Here is a 15,264-nt window from a genome sequence, read left to right on the forward strand (position 1 = left end):
GTGGGTGCGTCTGCACCCAGCAATCTGCACGGCAGGGAAGCTACCTCCACCTCTCGTTGGAGAAAAAGTCTGTTATCACTCACAAAAATCACAAAAAGGGCTTTCTATCAAGCAGTCAGGCTGAGGATATTACCTTTCAGGTAGAACGATATCTCGGCAAAGAGGTGGAGATGACGTCTTGCTGATATACCGATGCAGATCAGATGAGTGGTGACAGCTGTCACAGGTGATGAGTGTCAGCTGTCACCCCGGCTGCTCCTGTGAGGCGGCAGCGCCCTCTGGTGCCTGGAGCCCGCACTCCAGGCAGGGTGCCCTCTGGTGGTGGTGGGCCAGCAGTACCTCCTCTTCAGCGGCCCACACAACAGGACCCCCCCCCCTCAACGGGCGCCTCCTGGCGCCCGACCAGGCTTGTCCGGGTGGCGGCGGTAGAAATCGGCCAGGAGGGCCGGGTCCAGAATGAAGCTCCTCTTCACCCAGGAGCGTTCTTCAGGTCCGTACCTCTCCCAGTCCACCAAATACTGGAAGCCCCGGCCCATCCTACGGACATCCAAAAGCCGGCGCACAGTCCAAGCCGGCTCGCCATCGATGATCCGGGCAGGAGGCGGTGCCGGACCCGGAGTACAGAGGGGTGAGGTGTGATGTGGTTTGATTCGGGACACGTGAAATACAGGATGGATCCGCAGTGAGGCCGGCAGCTGAAGCCTCACTGCGGCTGGACTGATGACCTTCTGGATTTTGAAGGGACCGATGTAACGGTCCTGTAACTTGGGGGAGTCCACTTTGAGGGGGATGTCCTTTGTCGACAACCACACCTCCTGCCCTGGCCGATACGCAGGGGCCGGGGTCCGCCGACGGTCTGCATGGGCCTTTGACCTCATCCGGGCCCTCAGCAAGGCAGAACGGGCGGCACGCCACACCCGACGGCACTTCCGTAGGTGGGCCTGGACTGAGGGCACACCGACCTCTCCCTCAACCACTGGAAACAAAGGCGGTTGGTACCCCAGACATTCCTCGAAAGGGGAGAGGCCGGTGGCTGACGACACCTGGCTGTTATGGGCATACTCGATCCAGGCCAGATGGGTACTCCAGGCCGCCGGGTGCGCGGCTGTCACGCAACGCAGGGCCTGCTCCATCTCCTGATTGGCCCGTTCTGCTTGCCCGTTGGTCTGGGGATGGTACCCGGATGAGAGACTCACCGTGGCCCCCAGTTCCCGGCAGAGGCTCCTCCAGACGTGCAAGGAGAACTGGGGACCGCGATCTGAGACAATGTCTGTTGGGATCCCATGCAGCCGGACGACGTGGTGAACCAGGAGGTCCGCTGTCTCCTGGGCCGTCGGGAGCTTCGGGAGGGCCACGAAGTGGGCCGCCTTGGAGAATCGGTCCACTATCGTGAAGATGGTGGTGTTGCCCTGGGACGGCGGGAGACCCGTGACAAAATCCAGGCCGATGTGGGACCAGGGGCGATGGGGCACGGGCAGCGGCTGGAGCAGACCCGAAGCCCTACGATGGTCAGCCTTGCCCCTGGCGCAGGTGGTGCAGGCCTGGATATAATCCCGGACGTCGGCCTCTAGGGACGCCCACCAGAAGCGCTGCCGGACAACTGCCACGGTTCTTCGCACCCCTGGATGACAGGAGAGCTTAGAGCCGCGATAGTGGACTCCGGGATGATGGGTTCCGGTGGATCCGACAACTCCGTTTTGACTTCGTCTTCATGTACCCGGGACAAGGCATCCGATCTCTGGTTCTTGGTCCCGGGACGGTAGGTGATCCGGAAGTCAAAACGGCCGAAGAACAGTGACCAGCGGGCTTGCCTGGGATTCAGCCGCTTGGCGGTCCTGATATACTCCAGGTTCCGGTGGTCAGTGAAAACCGTGAATGGCACGGACGTTCCCTCCAACAGATGTCTCCACTCTTCAAGAGCCTCTTTCACCGCAAGGAGTTCTCGATTGCCGACGTCATAGTTCCGTTCGGCCGGGGTCAACCTGCGGGAAAAATAGGCACACAGGTGAAGGACCTTATCGGTCTTCCCGCTCTGGGAAAGCACAGCTCCTATCCCTGAGTCCGAGGCGTCCACTTCAACCACTAACTGGCGACTAGGATCGGGCTGCACCAGAACGGGTGCAGACGAGAAGCGCCGTTTCAACTCCTTGAACGTGGCATCGCAACGATCCGACCAGGTGAAGGGAACTTTTGGTGAGGTCAGGGCTGTCAGGGGGCTAACTACCTGACTGTAGCCCTTAATGAACCTCCTGTAGAAATTAGCAAAGCCGAGGAACTGTTGCAGCTTCCTACGGCTAGTGGGTTGGGGCCAGTCTCTCACCGCCGCAACCTTGGCCGGATCAGGAGCGACGGAGTTGGGGGAGATGATAAACCCCAGGAAGGACAAAGAGGTGCGGTGGAACTCACACTTCTCGCCCTTCACAAACAGCCGGTTCTCCAACAACCGCTGCAGGATCTGACGTACATGCCGGACATGAGTCTCAGGATCCGGAGAAAAGATGAGTATATCGTCTAGATATACGAAGACGAATCGGTGCAGGAAATCCCGCAAGACATCATTAACTAATGCTTGGAACGTCGCGGGGGCGTTTGTGAGGCCGAACGGCATGACCAGGTACTAAAAGTGACCTAATGGGGTGTTGAATGCCGTCTTCCATTCGTCTCCCTTCCGGATCCGAACCAGGTGATACGCATTTCTAAGATCCAGTTTAGTAAAGATTTTGGCTCCATGCAGGGGGGTGAACACGGAATCTAATAATGGCAACGGGTATCGGTTGCGAACCGTAATCTCATTCAGCCCCCTGTAATCAATACATGGACGAAGTCCGCCATCTTTCTTGCCCACAAAAAAGAAACCTGCCCCCATCGGGGAGGTGGAGTTCCGGATCAGCCCGGCAGCTAATGAGTCCCGGATGTAGGTCTCCATTGATTCGCGCTCAGGTCGTGAGAGGTTGTACAGCCTGCTGGACGGGAACTCAGCGCCTGGAACCAAATCAATGGCACAATCGTACGGACGGTGCGGGGGAAGGGTGAGTGCCAGATCCTTGCTGAAGACGTCAGCAAGATCGTGGTACTCAACTGGCACTGCCGTCAGATTGGGCGGGACTTTGACCTCCTCCTTAGCCTGGGAACCGGGAGGAACCGAGGATCCTAAACACACCCGATGGCAGGTTTCGCTCCACTGAACCACCACCCCAGACGACCAATCGATCCGGGGATTGTGCTTTAACATCCATGGGATGCCCAAAATCACGCGGGAGGTGGCAGGAGTTACAAAAAACTCAATCTCCTCCCGGTGGTTTCCAGACACCACCAGAGTTACTGGTGGTGTCTTGTGTGTGAGTAAAGGAAGGAGGGTGCCATCTAGTGCCCGCACCTGCAATGGCGTATGAAGCGCCACCAGAGGGAGCCCTACCTCCTTTGCCCATCTGCTGTCTAGCAGATTCCCTTCTGACCCCGTGTCCACCAGTGCTCGGGCTTGAAGGGTTAAATCCCCGCTCAGGATTGTGACTGGGAGTCGTGTGGCAATTTGTGTGTGTCTCACTTGAATGTCTTGACCCCCCCTTAGCCCAGTCTCTAAGGGCGAGTGTTGACGTTTCAGCCGTTTGGGGCAGTCTCTCTGTGTGTGCTCTGTTGAGCTGCAGAGAAAACACTCTCCACGGATCAGCCTTCCCATTTTGGCCCTGTGCGTCTCCCTAACAACGTCAACAGGGGGAGCTGTTGCCCCACAAAGCGCTGCGGCTGTGGAGCGTGGGGAGGGCGGCCCCTTTTCGAACCCGGAAGGGAGAGGGGCGGCGCGTATCAGGTCACGTCCTTCGCCTCGCTCCCGACGGCGTTCCTCTAACCGATTGTCTAATCGTATAACGAGATCAATAAGCCCGTCTAAATCCTGCGGTTCGTCCTTGGCCACCAGGAGCTCCTTCAGGACCAACGACAGTCCGTTTACGAAGGCGGCACGGAGGGCAGTGTTATTCCAGCCGGTCCTCGCAGCCGCGATGCGGAAGTCGACTGCATAAGCAGCTGCACTCCGGCGCCCCTGTCTCATTGACAGCAGCACGGCTGAAGCGGTCTCTCCTCTATTTGGGTGATCGAACACTGTTCTGAACTCCCTCACAAACCCATCATATGTCAGAAGGAGCCGTGAATTTTGCTCCCAAAGCGCTGTAGCCCAAGCTCGTGCCTTGCCGCGAAGCAGATTAATTACATAAGCTATCTTGCTAGAATCAGTCGCGTACATGACAGGACGTTGTGCGAAGACGAGCGAACACTGCATAAGGAAGTCCGCGCACGTCTCCACACAACCTCCGTACGGCTCTGGAGGGCTTATGTATGCTTCCGGGGAAGGTGGGAGGGGTCGTTGAACGACCTGTGGAACGTCTCTGTTACGCACAGGGTCGACAGGAGGGAGAGCCGCAGCAGCGCCCTGAGGGCGCGCCTCCACCTGCGCGGCGAGAGCCTCCACCCTGCGGTTAAGGAGGACGTTCTGCTCGGTCATTAAATCCAACCGAGCCGTGAAAACGGTGAGGATCCGCTGCAACTCACCGATCATTCCTCCTGCGGGCGCCTGTGCACCCTGTTCTTCCATTGGCCGTTCAACAGCCGGTTGACGCCCCTCGGGATCCATGACGTTGGCCGAGATATCCTGTTGGGAAAGTGTAAGTACACGGACCCACAACAGGGGGCGCAAATGAACGGACAATGGAATAGGTCAAATAACAACACTTTACTGTTGCGAACGTGCACAACAAACACAACAGATTACACAACAGATCAGAGGTCAAATTACAAGGTGTCGTGTGGGCAGGCTCGAAGATAGGAGACGCCTGTCCAAAGCAGAACCGGAACCACACGATTTCCTCCGCCACCAGACCCCGGGAATACTGGAGCCGCCAAGTCCCGAACTCCCAGGTGGCCACTGTCTCCGCGTGTCGGACCTGGTACTGCTGGCGAGGAACAAAAACACAATTAAACGTGGGTGCGTCTGCACCCAGCAATCTGCACGGCAGGGAAGCTACCTCCACCTCTCGTTGGAGACAAAGTCTGTTATCACTCACAAAAATCACAAAAGGGCTTTCTATCAAGCAGTCAGGCTGAGGATATTACCTTTCAGGTAGAACGATATCTCGGCAAAGAGGTGGAGATGACGTCTTGCTGATATACCGATGCAGATCAGATGAGTGGTGACAGCTGTCACAGGTGATGAGTGTCAGCTGTCACCCCGGCTGCTCCTGTGAGGCGGCAGCGCCCTCTGGTGCCTGGAGCCCGCACTCCAGGCAGGGTGCCCTCTGGTGGTGGTGGGCCAGCAGTACCTCCTCTTCAGCGGCCCACACAACAAACGTGTAACAATGTGCAGTTTGGATTGTTGGATTCCAGACTGGCAAGTTGACAATCAGGTCAAAACTTCCAACAAAATGAACACCTGAAGATCTCTACAATGTTTTACATGAGGGATCTTTTTTTTTTTTTTTTTTTTTTTTGTAGCCTGTGCCAAATTTTGGGTGAACACAGAGGAAGAACCATCTGCAGTCGATCTGCTCTGTTAGCCTGATCCCGTCAGATCTCAGAAGCTAAGCAGAGCAGGCTCTGGTTAGTACTTGGATGGGAGACCTCTTTGAAACACCAGCGGCTGTGTGTGTTTCTCCAGGTAAAACTGGAGTTGTCAGGAAGCGCATCCGGCGTGAAACTTGTGCCAATTACCAATGCGGACCCCGAACAAAACCGAGAGCAGCCGAATGAACAACAACAACAACAGAGGAAGAACCATCTGTTCCATTAATAAGTCAAAAAGGACAAAATGTATCTCTTAGGAATTATTACGTACCGTATTTTCCGGACTATAAGTCGCACCGGAGTATAAGTCGCACCAGCCACTTTATCCATTATAAAGAAAAATAAACCATAGATAAGTCGCACTGGAGTATAAGTCGCATGGACATACAGGTATGTTAACTTAACATGAAAGTTCAGATGATAATATTATGATATTATGATGATAATATCTGCACATTGTTCGAGCACCCATGTGCGGACTCGTTCCTCTAGCTGTGGCCGTCTAGCTTTTAGCCCGCGATTAGCTTTTTTTGTTTTTTTTTCATGGTGGTTAGAGTAACCTCTGCTTTCCTCCAGTCCCTCACAAGTTTCTCACTCACTCCAAACTCTCTCTCTGCTGATCAATTACCGTTTTCGGATGCATATTTCACCAGTCGCAACTTGTAATCTGCAGAGTATCCTTTTCTTTTTGGTGGCATTTTTTTCTGGCCTTCTCCATTGTCTTGTTAAGGTATCAGTAATGTTGAAATTTCTATTTTTCTATGGTAGTCAGAAGTCGCAGGAACAGTCACACAAGCCTTGAGCACCCTCTCATGAGCTGCATTTTACCTATGGATATGTTTGCATTTTGCGGACCACATTGCGAGCCGAACCATGCAGCACCTACCTGCGCAGCTCATGACCTCCCTGTGGTGTCGAAGCCAGCTCCTTCCAAGTGCAGATGCTAATCCTCCGCCGTCGCTCACCCAGTGCTCCCACACATCTCTGAGCATCAACTCTGCTCACACTGATATCCAAGGGTTGAAGCTCTTTTGTTAGCCCTCCCGGAATAAGCACCGTGTTCGTCTGCTTCACACGCTGTTTCACAATCATTGTCTGGGTGAAGTGAGGAATACGCGTCCAATGTTCTGTTCTCTGATTGGTTATCGCGACCAGCGTGACCTATAGGATGGCTGCCATACTACAGTGTCCATGATGCATTGCATTTCCGGCCATTTTAAATCTTAGAGCGACTCTGTCACGTAAAATTGTTTTATTACGGTAAATTAATTGAGAATCTACCGGTATATTTTTCATTTATAAGTCGCACTGGAGTATAGGTCGCACCCCCTGCCAAAACATGTAAAAAAGTGCGACTTATAGTCCGGAAAATACGGTATTAGGATTGTATCTTAGAGCCCTGTTTCCCTTCCTGAGGTCCAGCCCCTTTAGACGGAGAACAAAGCTCACAGGGGGGTCGTAATGTTTTTTTCTGTTCTGAGGTTGTCAAAATAACATATTTGCTTGACAATCACAACTAATTAAAACATCATTTTCTTTGGATAAATGAGAAATAAAAGAAAAATCACAAAAAAAATTCTCGCAGGGACTGACTGCTGCTGGAGAGATGAAAATTTCTCTCACAAAAATCTTTGGTGTGACTGATGCTTGGGGTAATCAACGCATTTGTGCAGCAGCAGGTAGCTGTGACAGATCTAAATATGGAAACGAGGGAGCATTACTGCAAATGACTCCATGGTAACTGACAGTGGCTTTTCTGATGACAAAGGTGTGTTGCTGACTTGTCACTTTTGGGTTGCTTTATCATCCATCCTGCAGTTTTTCTTCTCCACTCCCGCAGTGCGACAGCAGGTGATTGAATGTGATTGGTTACCCTCGTTATCACCATCAGCACCACTACCTTGTTTGTGTTACTTCCTGTTTTCTGTGACATCACACCTTCCTCCCCTTTCCACTCGTGACATCAGTGTGTGTTCTCATCACCTGTGAATATGTGGATACACAGTTGGACATGGAGTGTTTTTGGATTTTGGGCGTGCTGCCTGGTCTGAAGGATTGTTTATGTTTATTCCTTTTGCTGTCATTCTCCAGCTAATTTGATCTTGTAGTATGAGGGAAATTGTGAATTATTAAAATAATATAAAGAAATCTTAGAAATATAGGGATATAGGGATTGAATACTTCTTCAGCCACTGGGTACTATGTTAAACAAGATATTCTGAGAAATTTATTTTGGTACATGATATTATATTGCTTTTTAAATTAAATCTGCTTACATATTTTATGCTAGTTCTTATTTTAGCCAGGCTTTGTGTAAAAGAAAATTTATGGACAAATTGCTCTGTGATGTTATCACCGTGTGCTCACCAGCTGTTTGCAGACTAACATCTTCAGCAAATTGCATGGTGTGTGTGTGTGTGTGTGTGTGAGTGTGTGCGTGCGTGCGTGCGTGCGTGCGTGCGTGCGTGCATGTGTGTGTTGACAGTTTTGTTTCAAGCTAAATGGTGTTACTCTAATGTGAGTAAATCACAAGTTATTTGGGTGGAGACGGAGGCTCCTGTGTTGGTACTTTGGATAATTTACATTTCATTCTTCCAAAGTGTGAGGACCAATTGCAGTTCGATTACAAATGATTTATTGGCGTTTCAGAGGTTTTTTGTTTGATTGTTTTTCGTTAATCATATGTAAAAATTTTGTTAGATGATTTTTACCCCTCAGCCTAGCGAGGATACTGTGATACTGTGATGGTGATACAGTGGCATAAAAAAGTATTTAGTTAGTCCCTGATTGTGCAAGTTCTCCTACTTAGAAAGATGAGAGAGGTCTGTAATTTTCAACATAGGTACACTTCAACTATGAGAGACAAAATGAGAAAAAAATTCCAGGAAATCACATTGTAGGATTTTTAAAGAATTTATTTGTAAATTATGGTGGAAAATAAGTATTTGGTCAATAACAAAAGTTCAACTCAGTACATTGTAATATAATCTTTGTTGGCAATGACAGAGGTCAAACATTTCCTGTAAGTCTTCACCAGGTTTACACACACTGTAGCTGATATTTTGGCCCATTCCTCCATGCAGATCTCCTCTAGAGCAGTGATGTTTTGGGGCTGTCGCTGGCAACACGGACTTTCAACTCCCTCCACAAATTTTCTATGGGGTTGAGGTCTGGAGACTGGCTTGGCTACTCCAGGACCTTGAAATGCTTTTTACAGAGCCACTCCTTTGTTGCCTGAGTGATGTTTTGGGGTCATTGTCATGCTGGAAGACCCAGCCACGTTGCATCTTCAATGCTCTCACTGATGGAAGGACGTATTGGCTTAAAATATCATGATACATGGCCACGTTCATTCTTCCTTAACACGGATCCGTCGTCCCCTTTGCAGAGATCGAGGGAGATTATCAATGGTCTTGTATGTTTTCCATTTTCTTACAGTTGCTCCCACAGTTGATTTATTCACACCAACCTGCTTGACTGTTGTAGATTTAGTCTTCCCAGTCTGGTGCACAGCTACAGTTTTCTTCCTGGTGTTCTTCGACAAGTCTTTGGTCTTGGCCATGGTTGAGTTTGAAGTCTGACTATTTGAGGCTGTGGATAGGTGTCTTTTATACAGATAACGAGTTCCAAAAGGTGCCATTAATACAGGTAACAGGTGGAGGACAGAAAAGCTTTTTAAAGAAGAAGTTACAGATCTCTGAGAGCCAGAAATCTTGCTTGTTTGTGGGTGACCAAATACTTATTTTCCACCATAATTGACAAATAAATTCTTTAAAAATCCTACAATGTGATTTCCTGGATTTTTTTTTTTTTTTCTCATTTTGTGTCTTAGTTGAAGTGTACCTATAATGAAAATTACAGACCTCTCTCATCTTTCTAATTAGGAGAACTTGCACAATCAGGGACTGACTAAATACTTTTTTACCCCACTGTATATCATGCCAGTACTGTACATGCTGTTGAGCATTTGGCCTAATATTTTGAGGGCATGTTCAAACAAAGTTAGTAGTAAAACCTATTCAGTTTAGAGTTATAAGGTCAAGGTTATTGTAAATGTAAAAAAAATAATAATTAAAAAAGCTTGTTGTGAGTGCGATAACATCTACTGTAGTACATATCTGATTGTTGCCATGCTTGGTATGCATGTTGATTCACCATACAGCAACATCTGCTTTATGTATCTGATTATTAACAGACCTGTTGACGTTGGGCTCAGATGGTCAAAGATCAGATCACTGTAAGAAAATTGTTTTATCTTATCACAAACCACATGTGAGTTTGACAGTGTCCACTATACAGACCCAATTTGTAGCAAACGGTGTATTTGCTACGCACCATGATGGTAAGAACACTTGGTTTTTGTTCTTGTAACTGCCCCCACCCCACCCTCCAAAAACTGCTTCATAAGCTGCCAATATTTACCATTGGTTGAGGGGTAACAAATTAAGAATTCCTATTTTTAAAACTTTAATGAAGTATTTTGCAAAAAGTCTGTTAAAGTTTGGACTTAACACTGTTTGCAGCCTGATAATGTTGCTGTTTTTTCTTTTAGTCCTACACGGTCTAAAAACGCATTCTTAGCCAACACAGAAAACTCTTCACATTACTCTTCCTCCTTTCTTCTTATTTGCTCACATGTACCTTGTGTGTTTCGGCGATTACGGCATGGGAAGAAAGCACACATCATCTAAAACTCCTCTCTTTCCATTAATGCTGTTGTTAAATAAATTTTTCACTTCACTTTTTATCTGTGTTATATCTATGTCCTCTCTTTCTCCTCATGTTGTTCTTTTTTCTTTTTCTCCTGTTTAATTGCTCTTTTCTTGTCTTTTTCTCTCTACCATCTATTCTCATCTTTGTCTTGGTCTCTTCCATCCTCCCTCCCTTCTCTGCTCTTTTTCTGTTAGATTCCTGGTCAGCTTCATGGTTGATGCCAGAGGCGGCTCCATGAGAGGGAGTCGACACAATGGCATGCGCATCATTATCCCGCCCAGAAAGTGCACAGCACCCACCAGGATCACCTGTCGATTGGTCAAGAGGCATAAGTTGGCATCTCCTCCTCCTATGGTGGAGGGAGAAGGTCTTGCGAGCCGGCTGGTTGAGGTCGGCCCAGCAGGAGCCCAGTTTCTTGGGTAAGGAATAACTTTTTTCCCATTTGGTTAATTGCTTGTTTTAGTGCATTTTTCTTCAGTGAATTCCTTCCGATCTCCTACCCGATGCTTCTTGACATCACTATTTCCAACCAACCGCATTTCTAAATCTGGATGTTTGTGTTGTTGAGGTGCAGTATTACATGCTGTTTAATGGCAGTTCAGGTGGATATTTTGCAGTGAGCTAATCCCCCAACAATCTACGTTTCTCTTTGGCAACATCATTAATACAACCACCCCCCACCCCCCCACCCCCCATTCCTATCTTATTTAACAAAACAAAAAAAGATGTCCTTGACAGATTTTAGGTGAAGCAGAATTTTTCTAAAAAGGTGGCCAAATGGTTAGTGCACTTGGTTTCAGTGCGAAAGGTTCCCGGTTCAAACCCCACCCCTGCCACATTTGTCTATGTAATGTGGAATTGCGTTAGGAATGGCATCCAGTGTACAACTTGTGCCAATTCAACATGCAGACTTATGCTGAATCTGCTGTGGTGACCCCAAGTGAAAAACAAGGGAGCAGTCGAAGGGACTTACTTTTACTAGTATTTGGTTTTATTTTATTTTTTCCCCATCAATGTTATGTCCGATAGTGGTAGGGAGTTGAACCGATAAATGTACCCATTTGAACTTTACATTCAGCTATAAGTTTGTTCATACCACCAGACCAGTTCAGAACATGAAAGTTCTACTACACATTTTATGCTATGCTAACAACAGCTGGCTTCTTCTGTGCTGAACTTTCTGCTACTGTATGTGTTACTGCTCCCAGTGGTGAGCAAAATTTGAGCAGTGGCAGTACCCACATGTTGCAGCACAGTAACAAAACCCCTAAGGAGGTTCCTGGTTTTTCATAAAATATGTATTTGAAGGCAAGCACTGCCACTTCTGGCATATTCCAGTTGATTATGGAAAATAAATGTCTACGTTAAACAATGAATTGAATGAAATTGCACTGTGTCGCATTGAATCTTATCCTTCCATGATAAAAATCTTGTACCTGAATCGTATCTTAGTAGATATGTATCATTTAACAAGGGATAGATGCATAACTCCTAGTGTGTTTACCCATTTACTTGGTTTCCACTGTCTTGAAAGGCTGTGACCTGTGGTTGCCCTATTTAGCCTCTCGTCTTGCGATGCACACCAAAAAAATTGTCTACTCTAATATTTTATTTCACAAAATTTACATCTTACGCCTCTACCTCTTGCTGACACCATTCATTTTGTGTCTCCTGTGTTCATATTTGTGGGTATGTGTGTGTCTGTGTGTTAATATCTTGTGGACACAGTAAACTCCATCTACCCAGAAAGCTGCCAGCCCTTAATGAAGGCGAGAGCCTGGTTAGTCCAGTGCTACAGCTGGGACCCAGAGGAACTAGATTTGTTGGGTAGGAACAAAATATAGCATCTCCCTGCTCCTGTACCTCCCACCTACCCAAGGAAACAACATGACCAAGAATAACTCATGCTATGATATGATTATTTTTACCCATCTAGGTTGACTTTAATTTGTAGAATAAACAAATATGATTTCCATGTAGTTTTGGGAAGAAATCCGTACTGTTTAGCTTACGACACTCAGCAGGCTAGAACAATAGCCTCAACCACATGGCCCTTGAGGAGCGCAGCATTTATTCATATTTTTGCATTTTAAAATTCTTCCTAAAACTACAAGAACCGTTGTGAACCCATTCACGTTTCCAGCCTCTTTCATTTAAGAACCATTGTATTTTAACTTCAGAAGCTTTCATTTGGCTCCCAGTACCACTCAGAGTTGAGATTTTGGCTGTTTGGAGTAAACTACCCTTGTTGGGCATGAGCCTTTTCCTCCGCAAGCAAAGCATCATCCTGCTTTTCATGACTGTTATTCTTTTACTTATTGTTTAAGACCAGCTTTACATCATCTCACTGTTTGTGCAGTATGTCTGTTTACTTTAAGAGCAACAGTAGAAAATGTCAGTGAGATTATACTGATTGATATTACTTTAAACTGGAGCTGCCATGACCTCAGGACTTCTCAGCTTGGCAGGCATACAGTGCATCCGGAAAGCATTTACATCGCTTCAGTTTTTCCACATTTTGTTATGTTACAGCCTTATTCCAGAATGGAATAAACTAATTTTTTCCCTCAAAATTCTACTCACAACAACCCATAATGACAGGAAAAAAATTCTCTTTTTTTAATTTTTGCAAATTTATTAAAAATTCAAAACAAAGAAATCACGTGTACATAAGTATTCACACCCTTTGCTCAATACTTTGTTGATGCACCTTCGGCACCAATTATATCCTCAAGTCTTCTTGAGTATGATGCCACAAGCTTGGCGCGCCAATCTTTGGGCAGTTTTGCCCATTCCTCTTTGCAGCACCTCTTATGCTCCATCAGGTTGGATGGGGAGCATCGGTGCACCGCTATTTTCAGCTTTCGCCAGAGATTAGAAGTTTAACCAATAAGTAATAAAATGATCTCACCTGCTGGAGGAATCTCATGGTTAATGCCAGCCTGGTAACAGGTGCAACACTTGGACGGAACTCTGTATCCTGACACAATTTATATGGATTACTCCTGTAATTCTTGAATTAAAGCTATAGTGTGTATGATTTAGGAATGTTTATTAGCAGTAGGATTTAGGATTTTTTTATTAGCAGAAGTAGGATTTACGGGTGTTAATTAGCAGACATGAAATATATCTGTAACAACTAACTGATGTGTTTTCATGAGTTTAAAATGAGCATTGCATCTCTACATCGGAGTGGGCCCCCTCATGGAGGCCACCATTGCTGCACCCATATGTTGATACGGCAGCATAAAATGGGACATGCTTGCTCCATCTTTTGTTGCACGGTTGGAATACTGAAGAACAAAGAAGAGGAATCACTGGTTGGTCCACTGTATACTGTCTACAGGTGGCTAGTGCAAGATAACTAGTCTGACAGCCCTCATTTTCGTGAGCTGTAGGATCATACAACCCCTGGCAAAAATTATGGAATCACCGGCCTTGGAGGATGTTCATTCAGTTGTTTAATTTTGTAGAAAAAAAAGCAGATCACAGACATGACACAAAACTAGTCATTTCAAATGGCAGCTTTCTGGCTTTAAGAAACACTATAAGAAATCAAGAAAAAAAATTGTGGCAGTCAGTAACGGTTACTTTTTTAGACCAAGCAGAGGGAAAAAAAATATGGACTCACTCAATTCTGAGGAATAAATTATGGAATCAGCCTGTAAATTTTCATCCCCAAAACTAACACCTGCATCAAATCAGATCTGCTCGTTAGTCTGCATGTAAAAAGGAGTGATCACACCTTGGAGAGCTGTTGCACCAAGTGGACTGACATGAATCATGGCTCCAATACGAGAGATGTCAATTGAAACAAAGGAGAGGATTATCAAACTCTTAAAAGAGGGTAAATCATCACGCAATGTTGCAAAAGATGTTGGTTGTTCACAGTCAGCTGTGTCTAAACTCTGGACCAAATACAAACAACATGGGAAGGTTGTTAAAGGCAAACATACTGGTAGACCAAGGAAGACATCAAAGCATCAAGACAGAAAACTTAAAGCAATATGTCTCAAAAATCGAAAATGCACAACAAAACAAATGAGGAACGAATGGGAGGAAACTGGAGTCAACGTCTGTGACCGAACTGTAAGAAACCGCCTAAAGGAAATGGGATTTACATACAGAAAAGCTAAATGAAAGCCATCATTAACACCTAAACAGAAACAAACAAGGTTACAGTGGGCTAAGGAAAAGCAATCGTGGACTGTGGATGACTGGATGAAAGTCATATTCAATGATGAATCTCAAATCTGCATTGGGCAAGGTGATGATGCTGGAACTTTTGTTTGGTGCCGTTCCAATGAGATTTATAAAGATGACTGCCTGAAGAGAACATGTAAATTTCCACAGTCATTGATGATATGGGGCTGCATGTCAGGTAAAGGCACTGGGGAGATGGCTGTCATTACATCATCAATAAATGCACAAGTTTACGTTGATATTTTGGACACTTTTCTTATCCCATCAATTGAAAAGGATGTTTGGGGATGATGAAATCATTTTTCAAGATGATAATGCATCTTGCCATAGAGCAAAAACTGTGAAAACATTCCTTGCAAAAAGACACATAGGGTCAATGTCATGGCCTGCAAATAATTCAGATCTTAATCCAATTGAAAATCTTTGGTGGAAGTTGAAGAAAATGGTCCATGACAAGGCTCCAACCTGCAAAGCTGATCTGGCAACAGCAGTCAGAGAAAGTTGGAGCCAGATTGATGAAGAGTACTGTTTGTCACTCATTAAGTCCATGCCTCCGAGACTGCAAGCTGTTATAAAAGCCAGAGGTGGTGCAGCAAAATACTAGTGATGTGTTGGAGCGTTCTTTTGTTTTTCATGATTCCATAATTCTTTCCTCAGAATTGAGTGATTCCATATTTTTTTCCCTCTGCTTGGTCTAAAAAAGTAACCGTTACTGACTGCCACAATTTTTTTTTCCTGATTTCTTATAGTGTTTCTTAAAGTCAGAATGTTGCCATTTGAAATGACTTTAAATTAAAC

At 46.3% G+C, this 15,264-nt stretch overlaps 1 protein-coding gene across 13 annotated transcripts in view; it reads left to right on the forward strand.

Moving 5' to 3' along the window:
• LOC117531578 (ankyrin-3-like) overlaps positions 1–15,264 on the forward strand; it is a 233,287-nt gene that overhangs the window by 168,801 nt on the left and 49,222 nt on the right. For 6 of the 13 annotated variants that reach the window (XM_034194708.1, XM_034194695.1, XM_034194697.1 and 3 more), the window contains exons 29-31: positions 7,369–7,401; positions 10,458–10,682; positions 11,992–12,090. In XM_034194708.1, the coding sequence (XP_034050599.1) occupies positions 7,369–7,401; positions 10,458–10,682; positions 11,992–12,090 (357 nt within the window). The remainder of the gene's footprint in view (positions 1–7,368; positions 7,402–10,457; positions 10,683–11,991; positions 12,091–15,264) is intronic. The other 7 variants (XM_034194701.1, XM_034194702.1, XM_034194703.1 and 4 more) reach the window with 2 other exon arrangements.

The sequence above is a fragment of the Thalassophryne amazonica genome, chromosome 18, assembly GCF_902500255.1.
Source record: "Thalassophryne amazonica chromosome 18, fThaAma1.1, whole genome shotgun sequence".
Lineage (NCBI taxonomy): Eukaryota > Metazoa > Chordata > Actinopteri > Batrachoidiformes > Batrachoididae > Thalassophryne > Thalassophryne amazonica.